The sequence below is a fragment of the Genypterus blacodes genome, unplaced genomic scaffold (genome assembly GCF_046128005.1).
Source record: "Genypterus blacodes isolate CSIRO-AG114 ecotype Tasmania unplaced genomic scaffold, CSIRO-AGI_Gbla_v1 ptg000131l_1, whole genome shotgun sequence".
Taxonomy (NCBI): domain Eukaryota; kingdom Metazoa; phylum Chordata; class Actinopteri; order Ophidiiformes; family Ophidiidae; genus Genypterus; species Genypterus blacodes.
The window spans coordinates 2,089,141-2,106,732 of record NW_027466933.1 but is presented as its reverse complement, the minus strand read 5'-3'; the positions used below and the strand labels follow the sequence as shown (position 1 = coordinate 2,106,732).

Sequence of the window (17,592 nt, the reverse complement as noted above, 5' to 3'; positions counted from 1 at the left end):
CCTCGTGGAGCAGCTGGACCCCTAGACAAACACACCCTATAAAAGGCTGGAGGCATGCCATCACTCCTCCCCCTGCTGCCTTCTGCCCTTCTATCCTCACACCTCCATTTCAATGATCCCTCCTTTAATCCGTCCTTTTTCTCTCCAATGTCAGGAATGGTATCATTTCATTTGACCTCTGGACACAGGTGCTATAAACAAAACTGCTTAGTGCTCATGCTGATTAAGAATGCTCATTGTGTACATATTTGTGTACTAAATTTAAATGTTTTAACAAAACACAAGGAACTTGGAGTTTGTATGATATAACCTGGAACACAGCAAAAAAATAAAAAATAAACCCCATATAATTATAAATGATCTATTTTCAACATGAACTCTTACTGTTTAATGTAAATCTAACTTTTATTTGCATTTTTATATATATATAAATATATATTGATGAAAACTGTTGGAATGTCAGAAATCTATTAAGAAAGCCTGGAATATTGATAAACTGTGTGAGAAGGAAAATTTGCCTTCATGTCTCAGCTTGCACACAAATGCCCAAAATAACCTCCAGCCGATAAAAAATAAATCTTTATCATGTCATTGCCAGCTTCTGCAGCAAGTGATATGGGTGTGGTCAAGCATTTAACCGAGACAACAAACCAGCACATGACAGAGCCCTGGGTAACATCTGCTCCCATCTTCACCTTCAGTGTTGCAGCAAACAAGCCCAGTCACAACGCTGGGGTGACATGTTTGTTTGTGACATAGTTTATTACTATCATTATTATTATTAATTCAGTTTGTTTACGGCTGATAACCTGTCGGCGCTATCACTCAACACACATGCAGGTGCAAATGAGTGGGAAGTTTCACATTAATTGTAGCCTACTGCGCCCATAAAACTGTTTCATTCAATTGTATCGTGTCAATAAAATGTATACAGGAGATGACAGGGGTTCTCAAAGTGTGGTGGGTGTACCACCGGTGGTACGGCACTTGACTCTGAGATTTCTGGTTAAAATTGATGGAAATGCACTGATTGTGGAAAATTGTTCATAAATAAGATGTGTGTCATTAAGAAACACATTGAAGTTTGATTGTTATGGTGTTTTTATTGGTGAATATTATTATTATATTACATATTTTTTTCATTTTTCCTCTTAATATTAATATTTATTTTTCTCTACATATCTTTACTGCACCAAACACCAAAGCAAATTCCTTGTAAGTCAAAACCTACTTGAAAACAAGTATAATGAAGTGGCTTGTTGTTGAGGTGGTACTTTGCTGTCCTTAGCAACAGTAAAGTGCTTTTTCATTGATGAACATTTAGCAGTAATTTAGCAAATAATGAAAAAAAGCAGTGCAATGCTTCACTTGATTACCAAGTCTAAGGACAGAGAGGGTAAAAGTTTGCCAAGGCCTGCGGTAAACTACAAGACTACAATTGAAGTTGAAAGGTTTTCAGGATGAGGTAATCCTCCTAAGGTGACTTGTGGTTTTATGCGTGTGGACACCACTGGTGCTTACTTGTAGATAAACGTTCCCATGGCCCTTGCAGGCTTAGTCTAGCATTAATCTGCTCAAGGACCTGGCCTCTCGCCCTACTGCTGAAGATCAACTCTAACCTGAAGGGTTAACAGGATCCGCAAGTCAATCAGACCTCAAATGGCAGAACTGATGATGTGGGAAGGTAGGAGAATTGTTCACGACAGCCATGTCTTAGCAATCATTGACTATAGATAGATCAGGTAATTGATTTTGCTGATAAACTGTATATAATTGGAATTTGTAAAAGTACTGAGTGCTGAGTACTTCATAATCAAGTTTCAAGTTTCAAGTTTATTTGTCATGTGCACAGTTAAACACAGGTCATACTGAGCATTGAAATTCTTTATGACGTGACAACAGCAGCCTAGGACTTCCTTGAAAAAGTTGAACTTCCATTTACTTTGATGACTCCCATACTATACAATATTCATTATTTTATAGTATCTTCTCTCAGTTGGCAGTAGACGCTTCCTCAGTGAAGTTGAAGGAGATTTCCTTTAGGGGGCGTGCTTCATTTAAAAACATTTCATCCTGAGAAGAAGTCAGCAGGAAGGTCACAAGGAATGTTGAGCTGGTTTCATTACTGGACGTTCTCCATCATCTTAAGAAACTCTACAAACACAAAACAGGCAAAGGTAGAAATAGACATTAAATAAACAAACAAACCACCTGCAGTGTGCAATTTATCCAAGGACAAATGGATAAATTGATTGAGTTCATATATTTGTATGAGGTGATTCAGTTGAAGTTGGTTGAACAGAACAGGCAGACACATGGTTGGAATGTATTTAATGTTGGTAAACACCTCATATCATCTAGTTTGCACAATAAAAATCACTTTCTTTGTATAAACTATTTACCGTATCTTCTCATAAGATATCAGTAATAGCAGCAAAGTAACACATCACACACAGTATATACATTAATAGCCCTGAAGTCCAAATATTATAGAAGCTGGAATCTTGTGGTAAAGAGAATGCGTTATTTTGTGTTATTTAGACTTCTAATATCTTTACTAATCTAAAGATGATGATGAATATGATATTAGGATTAGTATTGATGACTGAAGTTTAATCTCTTGTGCAATTTGCATTTGCATCCCTCTGACGCAACACAATCACTGTGTGATTTGTGTTTAGGTGGGCAAACTTCCTGTCCTCCACTGATATCAATAATCATCTTGCTCATACAAAACATGTAATTTACAGCAATTCAAAATGTTTTCACAATAATGTACGGCTTGTTGATCAGTAAGCGCTACAGCTCGCTAATGCAAATATATGTAAACATCACCTTTTAGATGATTTGATTTGATTTTTTGACCCTGTTGTCACCCACCTCATTTCTTGTTTTTTGACTCATTCAGTTGTTTTGTTTCCATGTAGGAAAAGCGCAATGCAAATAAAATGAGATTGATTGCACTAGAAGTGACCAGAATGTGCTCCTAAGAACACATCACATAGTCAGTCAGTCTATTTGTCTTGATCCATGTTAGGTCTAAGTGACTGTTGGCCTCACACAGTGATGGCTTGTGGCTTCAGTGGCCACAAGAGGGCCCCCTTAGGGTCCCTTAAAAGCCGGAGCCGGCCACTGGGCAGCCACCACTCCTCTCAGTATGAATATATGAAGCTTAATCTTACCATCAAAATCAATCTTTCCATCTTTGTTTGTGTCAGATTCCTCAAACAGCTCATCAATATCTCCTTCAGTGACTGCTTCTCCAGTCATGTGGAGGATGTCTCCAAACTCCCGGCGGTCGACGTAACCATCGCAGTTCCTGTGGCCATGAAATAAGATTTAGCTCATTATGTGAAGACTCATCTTCATCCACCACACAAATTCACAGAACCATAGATGTTTGTGAAAAGCTCTGCTGTTGTTTTCTAAAAGCCGTTTGACCATTTGGCCCAAATTGCAACAACTGATGTTCTATGATGGGACTGTCGGCCTTTGAAATGACTGTATTCATTTTCTCGATTTTTCTAGATATGATTTCCAGATAATTTTCCAGAATCAACGTATGACTTCAATTCATCAATACACGTATTAATCTTGAAATGTATGTGTATGAGGTTTTCTTTCAGGTGTCATACTTGTCAAAAATGCGAAAGACTTCTGATAGCTCTTCTTCTGACTTTCCAGTCGTGTCTTCTTTTAACTGATGCACCATCATCACCAAGAACTCCTCAAAGTCTATGGAACCGCTACCTGAGGAGGTGGGAGGCGAGGAAAGAGGATGAGAAGTGAAACAAGGCGAAGTGACGAGCAGATGCTTGAGTGTGAGTTGATAGATTGGGAGGAGGCAGCATGCAGGGTGACTGTAAAGGAAAGTTTCTTTTGTGAAGTTCAGTTTAATTTAGTAAAAGCAATTTACGTTTAGTCCTTCCTGTTTATGCCTACCAGTCATGTCCAAAATGAGACCCAAAATGCAATTGCGAACATTATTTAAAGGAGCACTCCACTAATTCAGCAAGCAAAATGCTGAATAACGCAGAGTAATAAACTCAGTCTGATGTGTAAAGCCTTTAAAATTGTCTTAAAACTATAAGATATGTCTGTATTTGAAACATCAGTGAAATAAATAAATCCACCTGATCATCTTAATAATGCTTAAGCCACATTGATAATAATGAGAAAATCATTAATGATACAATAGCCGTCTATGGGAAAGACAGGGCTGCGATCAGTCAGTGTCTATGGGCTTAGGAAGCACCTGATTGATCACGACACGGTCAATATGTAATGACCTGCGTACATTAAACTCCAACTTAAACCTCAAATAGCTTTGTGTACTGGCCTGACTTGATGTGTGATGATGGGACAAGAGGCCCAACAGAGAAATGTGCTCTGTGCCCATGACAGAGTTACACCCCTGTAATCTTATACATGACACACATTTTATTGCAAGATTATATGTCTGCTTTGCAAAGAAGATCTTACCATCTTCATCCACCTCTAGGACGATGGCAGCCAACTCCTCCCTTGATGGATTCTGGCCCAACATCTTCATGAGGTTACCCAACTCCCTGGTGCTGATGTCACCGCCTCCGTCACTGTCGAACATGTCGAATGCAGCCTTGAAATCTGGATGAGACAGACAAAACAATCAGAGAATCACATTGAATACAATGGAATTTCTGTGCGAGAATACAGCACAAAGCAATAATAGCAATCCATTCATTGTCTTTCTGAATGAATCAATTTCAGATGCTTGTTCAGTACAAATGATGAACCTTCAGATATGATAAGGTCATCATGAAAAGTGATTGATGGACGGCTAACCTCTAATCACGTCCTCTGACAGGTAGGAGCGGGCATCGCTCTGGGCTTCACTGGGCTTAATAGAGGCAGGTGAAAGAACATTGTGGGAGCAGCGATGTAGGAGTGGGAGAAAAGGAGGACAGAGACAGAACGAGAAACAATCAAATTCAGAATTTGCACAAGCTGATTTTCATATCATAGGGACAGCATACTATAGAGGTTGGTGGTTTGGCAATCGCTGGTCTGACCTAAATGAACCTGTTAAAACGCGCTATGGTCCTTTAACAAGCAGTATTACATTTCCAGTATATCTCTTTATAGTTAAGCCCGGTCCATCTAGAGAAAACTAAAGAAATCTAATGCCCGAGAGAGAGAGAGAACTATCATTGACCAAGTGACAGCCAAGGAGTGGAAATAGCCTTACGTCAGGTAAGAATGCATGTTTAATCCTCTGCCAACTGGCTGCACTTGTCAGTAAAAACACTTGTCATTAAATCACTTGTCAGTGACAACCTTTAAAGGCCAATGAAGCCAGAATTTTGAAGGATTAGATCTGACCTTATGGTGAGGTCAACATACTGAAACTTGTTGTGGTTGTTGTGTTTCAGTGCGAAACCACCAAAGTGGGTAATGCAGCTGGGGGTTCTGCTCTCCTTTCTTTCTCTCTTTGTAGTTTATTCTTATTAGACCATAGCCACAGAGAAGAGAGAATATCTGCTAGTTTGGATATATGAATCCCCATTGGAAGCCATTGGAAGCATTGCTATGTGTTTACAAGTGAGAGTTGTTGACAGTCTTAGAGTAACTGCATAAATTAAGTTTAAATAAGTACCCTCTCATCCTAACTCACTTTTACTGAAAATGATCAGGATTGGGTAAGAGGCTCCCTGCTCGGATATACGATGGCCAATCAAATCCCCCCTTACGTTCTCTCCCATCTCCTGATGGACACCCCCTTGTGTGTCACCCCTCTAACCCCCATATTTGGGGGTTGGAGGCACATACTGTACATGAGCCATCGTACACACACACACACACACACACACACAACGCACTCTTTTCCACACACATATCACATGCAAAATGAAAACAATCAGTTCTTCAGTTGTGCAGTCGTGGCACACACCACGCAAATGGTACAGGCCTTAATGCTCGACCCCCAATAGTGACCCTCTACCAAGAGCCAACGTGTTCTGGTGGCTTTATCCTATGGTCCTTTCTATCCTGATGGGCGGGGTCTTCTGTGGGATGACATCAACCCTATGGGAATGATATAAATCATGTTGGTGTGTGTGCAATCACCACATCTCAGCTCAGTTGAACTCTTGAGTGATTTTCGACAAAACACAGCTCCAGTTTCCTTAGTTACCTGTGATGAGGATGTGAAGGATATTGAGCAGACATATACAGGTGTATTAGACGCAGTAATGTAGAATATGGTAGTGTTCCCCATGTTGTGTGGCCTACTGTGCAGGTGATTTTAGTTAATTAGCTGATTGAGTGTGACAACGTGAGTCTATAATATTGAACCTTTTCACAATATCAAATTTTCTGAGATACTGAACTTGTTTTCATGAGCTATAGACCATAATCATCACAATTGTTAATAACAAATAAAGGCTTGAAATAACTTTGTGTGTAATGAATCTAAAATATATGAGAGTTTCACTTATGATGTTTTAATTCATTGAGCTGCACCTGTATGTATGAACTCTGATGGGCCAAAGGGAACAGAACTTCTCCACTTCACAATTGTTCAGCTTTGATAGAAATAACATCCCCCAACAAAAACAACACCATTTTTCAAAAGTCTTCTTTATTGTAGTTCTATTATTTCATAAATGCAAGAAAACATGGTATTATTGTAATGGAATTGCAAAGTTTAAGTACCAAACGATCATATGTAGCCCGCTGCAAAGTCATCACATGTGGTATTGAATGCTCATTTACTATGATAAGTAATGTTAATAGGCTAATCTTGACTTAATTGGCTGTGATACCTTCATTAGGAGGCTCAATGTCAAAATGTTTTGTGGCTCCAGACAAATTTCTTTTGGCCAAATTGACTAAAATGTGTCTCTTTTGATAGTAAAGGTTGCTGACCCCTGGGAAGGGGGATACTGACATCGCCCAGAGACTGTGCCTCCCTGCAGACATCAACCTCACCACCACCAGTGGTGGTTGCTTGATACAGGCTTCATCTGCATATCTAGCACCCAGAAATAGCGCTTCAAAGGCTGAACAGAGCACAAGGACAGCAAAATGTTTTATCTCTGGGTGGTAAGTCGACGTGTTGTCAAACATATCATGTTCTTGATGACTGGAGAATTTGTTCCTTCTTCAACAGAATGAGGGATATGCAGACGTCCTTGTGTATGTAAATCCATATGCTAATCTCCCCCTCTGCCTCACTCTCACAAGGAAGAGGCAAGGCAGATCTGATTTCATCTTTTAAGCCCTGAAGTACTAATGTTTCGTCTGCTTTGCAAGTATAAATATTCCTAAGGCCCTACACGGTCTCGAGTGGCAATCAACAACTAACATATATGCAGACCCCATTTTAACAAGTGTGTGTGTTGGGGGTGGTGGTGGTGGGAGGGGGTTCCATATATTCCATGTATTTTCCATACATTGCTGGAATGTATGGAAACCCCCCTAAAATTCATTCAAGGTCAATTCTGAGTATTCTGTTACTGGTAAGACAGTACTGTCCCAAACCAGACAATTGGATCAAGAATGTAATTGACCCACTGGAAATGGCGCTTTCAAACTACTACAATGCTACAAACACATGGCAGAAGTTTCAACCTTATACCTGCCAGGGTTCTGTTGTAAAGACCCTATATAGAACCACTTCTTTTTACACACCCTATGACAACACACACACACCAACTTCCAAACAACAGCCATAAAAGTGTTTGGACATGTTATTTTACAACAGAAACTTAGCATCCTAGACGAGCAGGCTAAGTAGCGTTTAGAGTCAAACAATCCCACAGAATCTGACCAGAAAAGGCCAACACAGCAGGGCATGTAAACGTTGACATGGAGATAACTCCATGTTTCCATGTCAACATTCTCTCAGCTATAATACTAAAATATGGAATAAATTGCACACTCACCGGACCTGGCTCACCCTGTTCCTCACCCTCAGCCGCCACCTCACCGTCTTCACTCATTTTCCCAAATGTCGTGAAACTAAATTCAGAAGCACAGTACGGTACAGAACGATGCACTCTATGGTCGACCCATGGTCCCGCACTCAACTCTTAAACAGCTGACTGACTGACTGACAGAATTACTGACCAATCTCTTTGCTTAAATATTACTCTCTCCACCTATAATATTTTGATCAATGTCAGTGTCATCCAATAGTAGATCTTCTAAGCTTTTGATTAACACCTCGTTTGCTCCTATCAGGCCTTGTTTCCTGGACTCAGCAAGTTTGACTGACCACCCAAATTTAAAGGGCCAGCGGTCGGGCCTTTCTGAAGCCAGTCAACAGGGGCAAGGAGTTACAAATGCAGGTTTTCTGCATTGATTTGGTAAAAATATGAATTTTGAAACACATTTAACCTTTCTGAAGAGTATTCACCACAAACTCTCAGAAAATGACCACACAGTCTACATTGCTCAAATCTGGTACCAACTTAGACAGGAGCATTTAGAGCACAGGTGCATTGTTTCAAGGGAGAAATACGACTCCTGTGGGAAGTTATTGATATAAAAGTGCAAAAATTACGTGTGAGTTTATTGAAAAACTTGTACCTGTTTTTTGAGTTATAATGATACGTTTTGTGATTCAACACATGGAATCACATAGTGAAGGTGTCTACTTCCTGTGTTTGGCGGTTTATGCTTCTCTGATGTGTTTATGAAGAGTTATAAACATAAAATAAGAAAAAATTACTAAAATTACTTCTTTAACAGGTTAACTAAGCATGAAAGTGATGAAAATAAATCTCTGGGCTCTATGCATATTAACCAAAGTATAATAATGGGAGACATGAAAGGAAGCATCATGTTACAGTTGTTAATGACATCATGATTGGAGTGCACATGACATGGAGGGACATGAATGGAATGCCATTGTGTCTCCCATAATGACATCATGAATGATGTCACAGTTGTTAATCACATCGGGGGTCAGGGGAGGATAGGGATGTGGGGTTGAAGGTGATTAAATATCATGGGGGAGATGTTACTGGAGGGTGCTTGGTTTCTATCACCCTTCCTGCCTCCATGTTTTCAGCTCCAGTTCAACTTCCATGCTGTACGACTGATGTCTCCTCCTTCATCAAATGTCTGACTGACAGCAACAGCTGATGGGCGGCGTTAGGAGAGATCTTTCAGCAACACTCCTCGTGTCATTGGGTGAGAAAAGATGTGTGAGGGGTGAGAAAAGGTAGAGCACGATGAGCGAAACAAACCAAGGAAACATCATGCTGCTAACCCTAACCCGTAAGAGAATTATGGATACTTCGCCAATCTCCTTCTCTTCTGCCTCCAATTTTCCTCCTTCTATTCCTGGACATTCCCGCGTGGAGCAGCTGGACCCCTAGACAAACACACCCTATATAAGGCTGGAGGCATGCCATCACTCCTCCCCCCTGCTGCCTTCTGCCCTTCTATCCTCACACCTCCATTTCAATGATCCCTCCTTTAATCCGTCCTTTTTCTCTCCAATGTCAGGAATCGTATCATTTCATCTGGACCTCTGGACACAGGAGCTATAAAGAAACTGCTTAGTGCTCATGCTGATTAAGAATGCTCATTGTGTACATATTTGTGTACTAAATCTAAATGTTTTAACAAAACACAAGGAACTTGGAGTTTGACTGATATAACCTGGTACACAGCAAAAAAAATAAAAAAATAAACCCCATATAATTATAAATGATCTGTTTTCAACATGAACTCTTACTGTTTAAAGTAAATCTAACTTTTATTTGCATTTTTATATATATATAAATATATATTGATGAAAACTGTTGGAATGTCAGAAATCTAAAAGCCTGGAATATTGATAAACTGTGTGAGAGGGAAAATTTGTCTCAGCTTGCACACACGTCCCAAAATTTAACCAAGACAACAAACCAGCACAAGAGTCCAGAAACACCCAGAGGGATGCAACGAAAGACAAAAGTCAACATGCCCAGGGAGACAGACAGGACAGCGGCAGGAGACAACACAAACAAGGCGGAAGCAAAGTAGGATTTGAATGGAAATAAAATACCTAAAATATCAAAAAGCCCCTTAATGGCTGTGAGGTCTTCACATCTCACAAGTCAGGATATTGTTATGGTCCTTATATTTGTTTGCAGATAAAAGGATATCAGTCTCTTCCAGAAATAAAGTTGGATTTGAAGATGAGTGAAACAGCGCAGTCAAGTGTCATGAGCAAGTTGAATGAGTTACAATTAAAATATGCACAACAAACTATCACCTACACCTTCTGTTACCTACATGTACAACATAGTAGAGATGTGAATGGCATGGAATTATTGAATGAGGATCAATCTAATGGCTCCAACTCAAAGTGCAAAGAACCAGTACGACGTTGTCTGCTCCATAACATGAACACTGGGATGAATTTAATAAGAGCCAACATTCTGTTCTGCAATGTCTTTGCTGACTGTCTCTTTCATTCACAAGCCAAAGAAGTCAAACCGGTTTTGCTGTGAGACATAAAAACACCCACATCTTCCACCTGTTTATGACCATCACCTGTGACTACATCACAAACATTCACTGGCACCTCATCAGAAATTCCTTTCCATGTCAACTTAATTCTCTGTTACTGGAAATTATGCAGCAACTGCAAAAGGGGAACATGGATGTAAAAAGCCATAACAATGTCATTATAAGCTTTGTATGTGTTTCTTTCTACTCTGGTATGTCAACCAGTTACAAAAGAATGAGGAAGTCCCTGAGGAGTCAAAAGGGAACACATTTGTGTACTCATACAGTCAAACAGGTATAGATTCACACACTCTCTGTCTTAGTGTTAGAGAGCAGTAACAAGAAACTAGTCCAGTTCTAAGAGAGAATCAATGGATCCCAGATTGTTCCGGTATCAGCCTGCTGGATCAAATGCAGCAGGGCTCCTAAGCTGCTCTGAGAACAGCCTGAGGTTTACCTGTGAGTTTCAGCCCGGTCCTGGACCGCCACAGGGGCCTGGCGATGAGGGTTACAGTGTTGACACGGACTACGACTCTGTGTGTGTCGTCCTCCCTGCACAGTGCAGCGTCCACCAGCTGCGGCTACGCATCTGCATGCAGGTAATCAAACCAATGTGGAAGTATGTTCTACTGAGGTATTGCTTGAATGTTTGATTGAGCCTTAAAGATCATATGAAACAATTCAGAGAAGTTTCCCTATCTCGACACCCTTCTGTTGTTAGTACATACACTAGAGCCGTCATTCTTTGAATACTTTGGTAGAGGTACTTTTGTAATTGCTTTGAAAGTGGTGCAAGGTCATTGTAAGGTTGAACATGGTCGTTAACTAAATCTGCAATTAAAACTATAAGAAAACATTTACTTGTACTGAAAGTGTGATTGAAATGCAAAAAAACTAAATAGCAATTAAAGTAACACACCCATAACTCATCAAAATGAAATTGGTAGAATTAAAAATCTGTCCTTTCTATTTTTGAATTTTACACCCAACAACCTGTTTTATTATTGCACATGAGTTGGCTGTGCCATATTTGGAACCAGAAGTGGAAAAACTGCTTTGCAGACAACAGGGCTTTCATATCAGGTTTTAGGTTTTAAATTAGAATGTTCCCTTCCAGTCTAAATACTTCCTGATTTCAGGGCTGTAGAAAGCGGCTCCACTGTTGCCTGCTTTGTGTCATATAATGAGATTGATTGTTCAACATTGGACTCAGTGTTGTTGTTCAAGTACAACTATCTATCCCTCTAATACTCATCGCTAATCCAACAAAATCTAATGAAATAGTTTTGAATTACCTTGAGGTGGTGGTAGTTGGGTGTTATGAATCAAAGTTGCAGAGGCTCAGGAAAAGTCTTATTTAGAGGTGTCCAATCTTTCTATCGATGCTTGCAGGCCCAGGAGACCAAGTGCCACCCAGACCTACTGGCAATACTTGACCCGAAGAAATACACTCTGCTGTATGCTCGGGGGGAAGACTGGTATGAGGCCTATGATGACTGTCAGGTCATCAGGACTTTAGACATCCCATGGTCATCTGATGACACGGGACGTCTGTCAGCTCAGATAGTGGCCAAACCGCAGGTGATGGTTGAGTCAGAGGAGACGCAAAAACAGTGGCAGACTCTGGCTTACCTGATCGGACACGACCTGGACAAGGAAGCATCCGACAGACTTGGCGAGGTCACCTTCACCCGCAGGAAACTGGCTTCTCCAAGAAGACAAGAACTAAGGAATCGGGATGAAGAGCTTTATGTGACAGAGCCCTGGGTAACATCTGCTCCCATGCCAAAGGACCTACAGGACCAGCTAAATAGAAAGTTGTCTGTCAACCTCCATTACATGAGCATGATCAGCTTCAGCGTACAGGTTGATCTCAGTGTGACCCCAAATGTTCTCTTCAGGGTTTTTGGAAGGGTGATGGCTGACCAGGAGCTTGAATTTGACACTTCTGACAGACTAGTTTTAAAGGTTTCAGGAAGGGAGGAGTTTCTATTTGGAGATTTACCTCTACATGATTTCTGCTGGGTCCGTCAGTGTTTGGAAACCGGTGAAGACCTCCACCTGTCTGTGGTCCCTGTGTCACAGCTTGTGGAAAAGGCGGTGAATATTACAGACTTGTTGCCGCTTGTTGATGATTTCACTGGTCAGTTCAGCTCCCATGAAGATCTACGCCTGGAAGGGAAGGACCTGGACGACATCTTCATGATATCTTTGTTGGATTGCAACAGGAAATTCAGAGTCAAACTCCTTGGCTTTGACATCCCAAAACTTCCAAGCAAATACCTTCAGTCTGTTTTTGTAGAAATCTCAATACTTCATGGTAACAAGGTTCTCTCATCAGTTTCCTCCACCTCCAAGGCTTTCACAGATGAAGTACTGTGGAACGAGTGGCTGGAGTTTGATGTCCTCCTCAGGGATTTGCCACGTGGAACCAAGCTGGGTTTCAGTGTTAACGCCTGTACTAATGACAGCTCCCCAGTGACCAAAGACTCAAAGCCCACAGCCTCTTCTAAAGCTCCAGATCCACAGAAAGGGAAGGGGAAGGTGCTCTGGTTTGTGAATCTGCTCCTCATAGATCACAGGTCAGTTTTTGACAACTCTATTCTATATTAAAATTCTTGTCAAACTATGCAAAGGTTGGAAGCAAAGATGAGACTGAGCACTTATTCCCTCTGCAGGTCTGTCCTAAGCCAAGGCTCCTACACACTCAACATGTGGTCCCACCCTGATCAGGAGGATGAGGCCTTCACCTACCAAGCAGACAAGCTGTCATCTGCTACCAACCCAGACATCGCTGAATCCATGGCCATCAGCTTCCTCCTGGACAGCTACAGCTTCCCTGTGGTCCTCCCAAACAGCTTTAGGATGCCTGAAAATTCTTGTAGTCCCACTTCCAACCCTTCTCCCACCAAGGGTAGTCCTTCCTCTCTCTCACCAATTCCAGCCTGCTCCGTGTCATCCTCACCCCCTTCTTTACCGATCAAACCCAAGCCCCCCACTCCGACTGAAACCCCAGGCAAACCCCTCCATGGCCAGTCTCCTGACTCTGTGACCTTCAGATCTCAGTCACGTGTGTTAGGCAAAAACTTCAATTCCCTTCAAAATTTTCGGGACAAGAGTGTCCGTTACGCCTCCATGTTACCCCAGTTCCTACGTAGCGTTGAATGGATGAACAGTAGCGTAGTTGATGAAATCCACTGGCTGCTGTCACAATGGGATGCTGGGGAACTGGACCTCACAGTGGCCTTGGAGCTACTCAGCTTGGATTTTGCAGATGAGGCAGTGAGGAGACTTGCTGTCCAAAGACTGGAGAGCCTGTCAAATGATGAAGTTTTGAAGTATTTGCTGCAGCTGGTGCAGGTATGTATGTTTCTATTGAAGCAGACTTGTGTTGAAATAAGACGAGGAACTGTTTGCTCCAGGTAAAATGTTTCTTTGTGCACAAACCCATATTTCCCCAATGCACAGCTTCACTCATCAGTCAGTAGGATGAATAAGTTCTATTCAGATGCTCAAACACATTACGATTTCAATTGGTATTAACGCTGTTCTTTCTGTGTAGATGTTATTGTGATTGTATGTTGGTATGTTTTTTCTCTATCCTGTTTCTTATTCCCACAGACGCTCAAAGTGGAGCCCTATCATGATAGTTACCTGGCTCGGTACCTCATTCAGAGAGCTCTCAGAGTGAGTCATCCAATATGGAGGCATCCAAGTATACGTGCAGTCATTCATTATTAACAATTTAAGATTAACAATGAGAATAAGAGTACATGTCTTCCTCACTGACTCACTCATTACAGAGCAAGAGAATTGGCCACTTCTTCTTCTGGTACATTCGCAGCGAGGTGGCAGGGTGTCCATATTTCCGTCAGCGCATGGCTGTGCTCCTGGAGGCCTACCTGCTGGGCTGTGGTCAGGCCATGCTGGACAGTTTCACCCTGCAGGTCCAGGCCGTGGAGGCTCTACAGGGTGTGGCCTGTGAGATTAAGAGGCTGTACCCTGAAAGGGCAGACATCCCTCCAGCAGGTAGCTCATCCAGAGAACATTTAATTAAGGAGTTTACAGCTCATGGAAAGTCCAGGCTAAAGGAAAGAAGTATAAGAGATGGGGGTGTAAACTAATGATGTCCCTCTGTAGTATCATGGATAGGATGAGTATAGTGCAAGACTTTACTGAAAGAAACAACAACAAAGAAACAAACTAGAGACAAAAAACTGAGGGCACCTGGTGGACATGTGCAGTATGGCTGCTTCTGGGAAAAGCCCAGTGAGGAGGAAGAGGAATGAAATCCAGACACAATAGCTGTAAAAGCTAACATGTATGTTTGGAACTTGAGTCATTTGAAAATTGTGGATTATTTGTTGTCCTGTCCAGAGAAGGAAGGGCTGTTACGTTGTCACCCTGACCTAATTGAGTAACCCTGGCAACATGCTGAATGAGAGATCTTTTCTCTGTTATGTATTTGTTTTTAGCTGTAGTGCAAGAGCTGCTACGAAATTGTGACCTGCCAAATGAATTCCTGCTGCCCCTTAACCCTCGCATTAAATGTGGAAGGATCCTGGTAGGCTTAATTAATTGCCTGATTGTGTATGTGTGTGTGTGTGTGTGTGTGTGTGTGTGTGTGTGTGTGTGTGTGTGTTTGAAGCATAATGTATTCAAAACAAACTGTTTCTTGGATGTATAGTTTTTCTGTGTAGTACTCATATTACTCTATATGTTGTCTTGGTAGTCACATAGTATTATTGATAGAAAATACCTGGAAAGCAGCTCAAACTAAATAGATTTCCATTTCATTCCTTATCTCTCTCATCCAGATTGAAAAATGCAAAGTGATGGCGTCTAAGAAGAAGCCTCTGTGGCTGGAGTTCGTTCCCATGCCGTCGCCCACCTCCACTACACCTGTAGGAATAATCTTCAAACAGGGGGACGACCTCAGACAGGACATGCTGATCATTCAGGTCAGAGAGATCTCTTGAGTTGGCTTAGTTATTGGCGCTGACTGGTGTTTAATTTGTGTCGTTTGTGTCTCTGCCATTAGACCTTGGTGGTGATGGAGTCCATTTGGCAGGAGATGGACCTGGACCTTAATCTCGTGCCCTATGGCTGCATCTCCACAGGACATAACATCGGTACACTCAGCTCACACTCACGGAAGTACTTTTTTAAATCCATTGTAATCTTAAATGACTTCATATTGATCAGGTATGATAGAGATTGTGAGGAATGCTGCTACCATTGCAACGGTCCAGAGGAGTCAGGGAGGAACATCTGGAGCCTTCAAAAATGACGCCCTGTTTGTGTGGCTCAAGTCCAAATGTCTACTGCAGGAAATTGTAAGTAATGTCACAATGGACAGAAATGCTTTGATTCAAAGCCAAGAAGGGCTTTAACATTATGGTCTCCATAAAGTCTTTCAGCTGTAATACTGCTCATCCATGATGCACTCATCTGATTACAGCACTACGAGACTGTGGAGAGGTTTGTGAAGTCCTGTGCTGGTTATTGTGTGGCCACCTATGTGTTAGGAATAGGAGATCGCCACAATGACAACATCATGATCACAGACCAAGGTACGCAACCCCTGTATGTCATCCATCACAGACTGCACTGGCTGGTTATACAGTATATCAACATAAGTTAAGGAATATGTAATTATAAACCCTGATGGACAGAATAAACATTATTTCTCTTGGTGGCTCTTAGGAAACCTGTTTCACATCGACTTTGGCCACATCCTGGGTAACAGGAAGCACTTCCTTGGTGTAAACAGGGAGCGCGTACCGTTCGTCCTCACACCTGACTTCCTTTATGTCATGGGGAGGGTCAAAGGTCGCAACAGCCTCTACTTCCAGCGGTTCATTGTAAGAAGGACTCATACTTATAAGAAGGACTGATTCATATTTGTAAATATTTGAATTTCTATGATCCCATTCATCTTTTCTCTACCCTTCTGCTCTTCCTTTATTTTCACCCACATTCAGGACACTTGCACTCAAGCATACCTCGCCCTGCGCTCCCACTCTCGTCTGCTGGTCACCCTCTTCTCCCTCATGCTGGTCACCGGCATCCCAGAGCTGAGCGCCGCAGAGGACATGCGTTACCTGCGGGAGGTGCTCCAGACGGAAGTGGGTGAAAATCAAGCCCGAGAGCACTTCCTGCAGCAGATCGGGGTGTGTGAGAAACAAGGTTGGCAGGTACAGGCCAACTGGTGGATCCACATGCATTTAGGCATTCATTAACTCTTTTGTTCACAATGAGACTGTGACACTGATAAATCACTCCTAATTACAGATATTAATCGCTCGGCAATCCCATTTGGTGCCATTTTTTTCCAGTATGCTTTTTGTTTGTCTCCTCTGTCAATTGTTGCTCCTTTAGATTTCTGTATCACAGATTTAAATGTTACTTATAAGAATTATCAAAACCTCCTAGATAACAACATTCATTACTGGCAGCCAGTGTGTGAGTTATGGAAAGATGATGAAATTACTTTACATTATGAGCACAGCAACAGAAAATGCCAGAGCAGAGCAATACTATTAGGAGAAGTAATTGGGTAACATATTCAAGTGCAATTCTGAAACCACATCAGACAATAAAGATGGACAAATTAAGTAAAATAATAGAAGAATTTGTGTCTTTATTTGTATCCTTGGCCCAAAAATACACAATACCAGGTGTTTTCACACACATTCACACACACAGGGGCAGAGAGTGACTCTAAAATGATCAATCAGACACACTGGTAGATGTGTGCGTGTTTGCCATGTCATGCTGTTAATTCATTAAAGCAATCATGATCAAGACAAAAATGAACTTGAACAATCATTTGGGAATTTTACTTTCTTTCTTGTTGTGTTCTTCTCATGTCTGATATTTTCCCACAGCACAGGTCTATGTCGTCACATTTACATTAATAGCTCAGCCATCATCAATACAGTTGTGCTTTCGCTACTATGACAACAAACTGTCCATTGTGAGAAGGTCTGTTTTCTGTTTGGTTGAGTGGTTGATTATAATTAGAATAGTTTCTAGTTAATTATTGCAGCAGCACCCCCCAATCCACTCTGTTATTTTGGGACCAGCTTTTGTCCTCTGCCTTGA

General features: G+C 41.5%; 2 protein-coding genes across 2 annotated transcripts; one reads left to right on the top strand and one right to left on the bottom strand.

Moving 5' to 3' along the window:
• Window positions 1–1,871: 1,871 nt before the first annotated feature.
• Window positions 1,872–8,147, bottom strand: LOC143010859 (troponin C, skeletal muscle-like). Its single transcript, XM_076163425.1, has 6 exons — window positions 7,926–8,147; window positions 4,825–4,879; window positions 4,483–4,626; window positions 3,636–3,750; window positions 3,183–3,319; window positions 1,872–2,154 (listed from the first exon to the last, which is right to left on the bottom strand). The coding sequence occupies exons 1-6, from the start codon at window positions 7,980–7,982 to the stop codon at window positions 2,123–2,125; spliced, it is 540 nt and encodes a 179-aa protein (XP_076019540.1). The 5' UTR covers window positions 7,983–8,147; the 3' UTR covers window positions 1,872–2,122.
• A 2,598-nt stretch (window positions 8,148–10,745) lies between these two features.
• On the top strand, window positions 10,746–17,319 carry LOC143010858 (phosphatidylinositol 4,5-bisphosphate 3-kinase catalytic subunit gamma isoform). The gene is made up of 12 exons (XM_076163424.1): window positions 10,746–11,084; window positions 11,878–13,067; window positions 13,164–13,845; window positions 14,107–14,172; window positions 14,289–14,514; window positions 14,961–15,049; window positions 15,303–15,446; window positions 15,527–15,617; window positions 15,691–15,821; window positions 15,947–16,058; window positions 16,192–16,349; window positions 16,470–17,319. The coding sequence occupies exons 1-12, from the start codon at window positions 10,857–10,859 to the stop codon at window positions 16,725–16,727; spliced, it is 3,375 nt and encodes a 1,124-aa protein (XP_076019539.1). The 5' UTR covers window positions 10,746–10,856; the 3' UTR covers window positions 16,728–17,319.
• The last annotated feature ends 273 nt before the right edge of the window (window positions 17,320–17,592 follow it).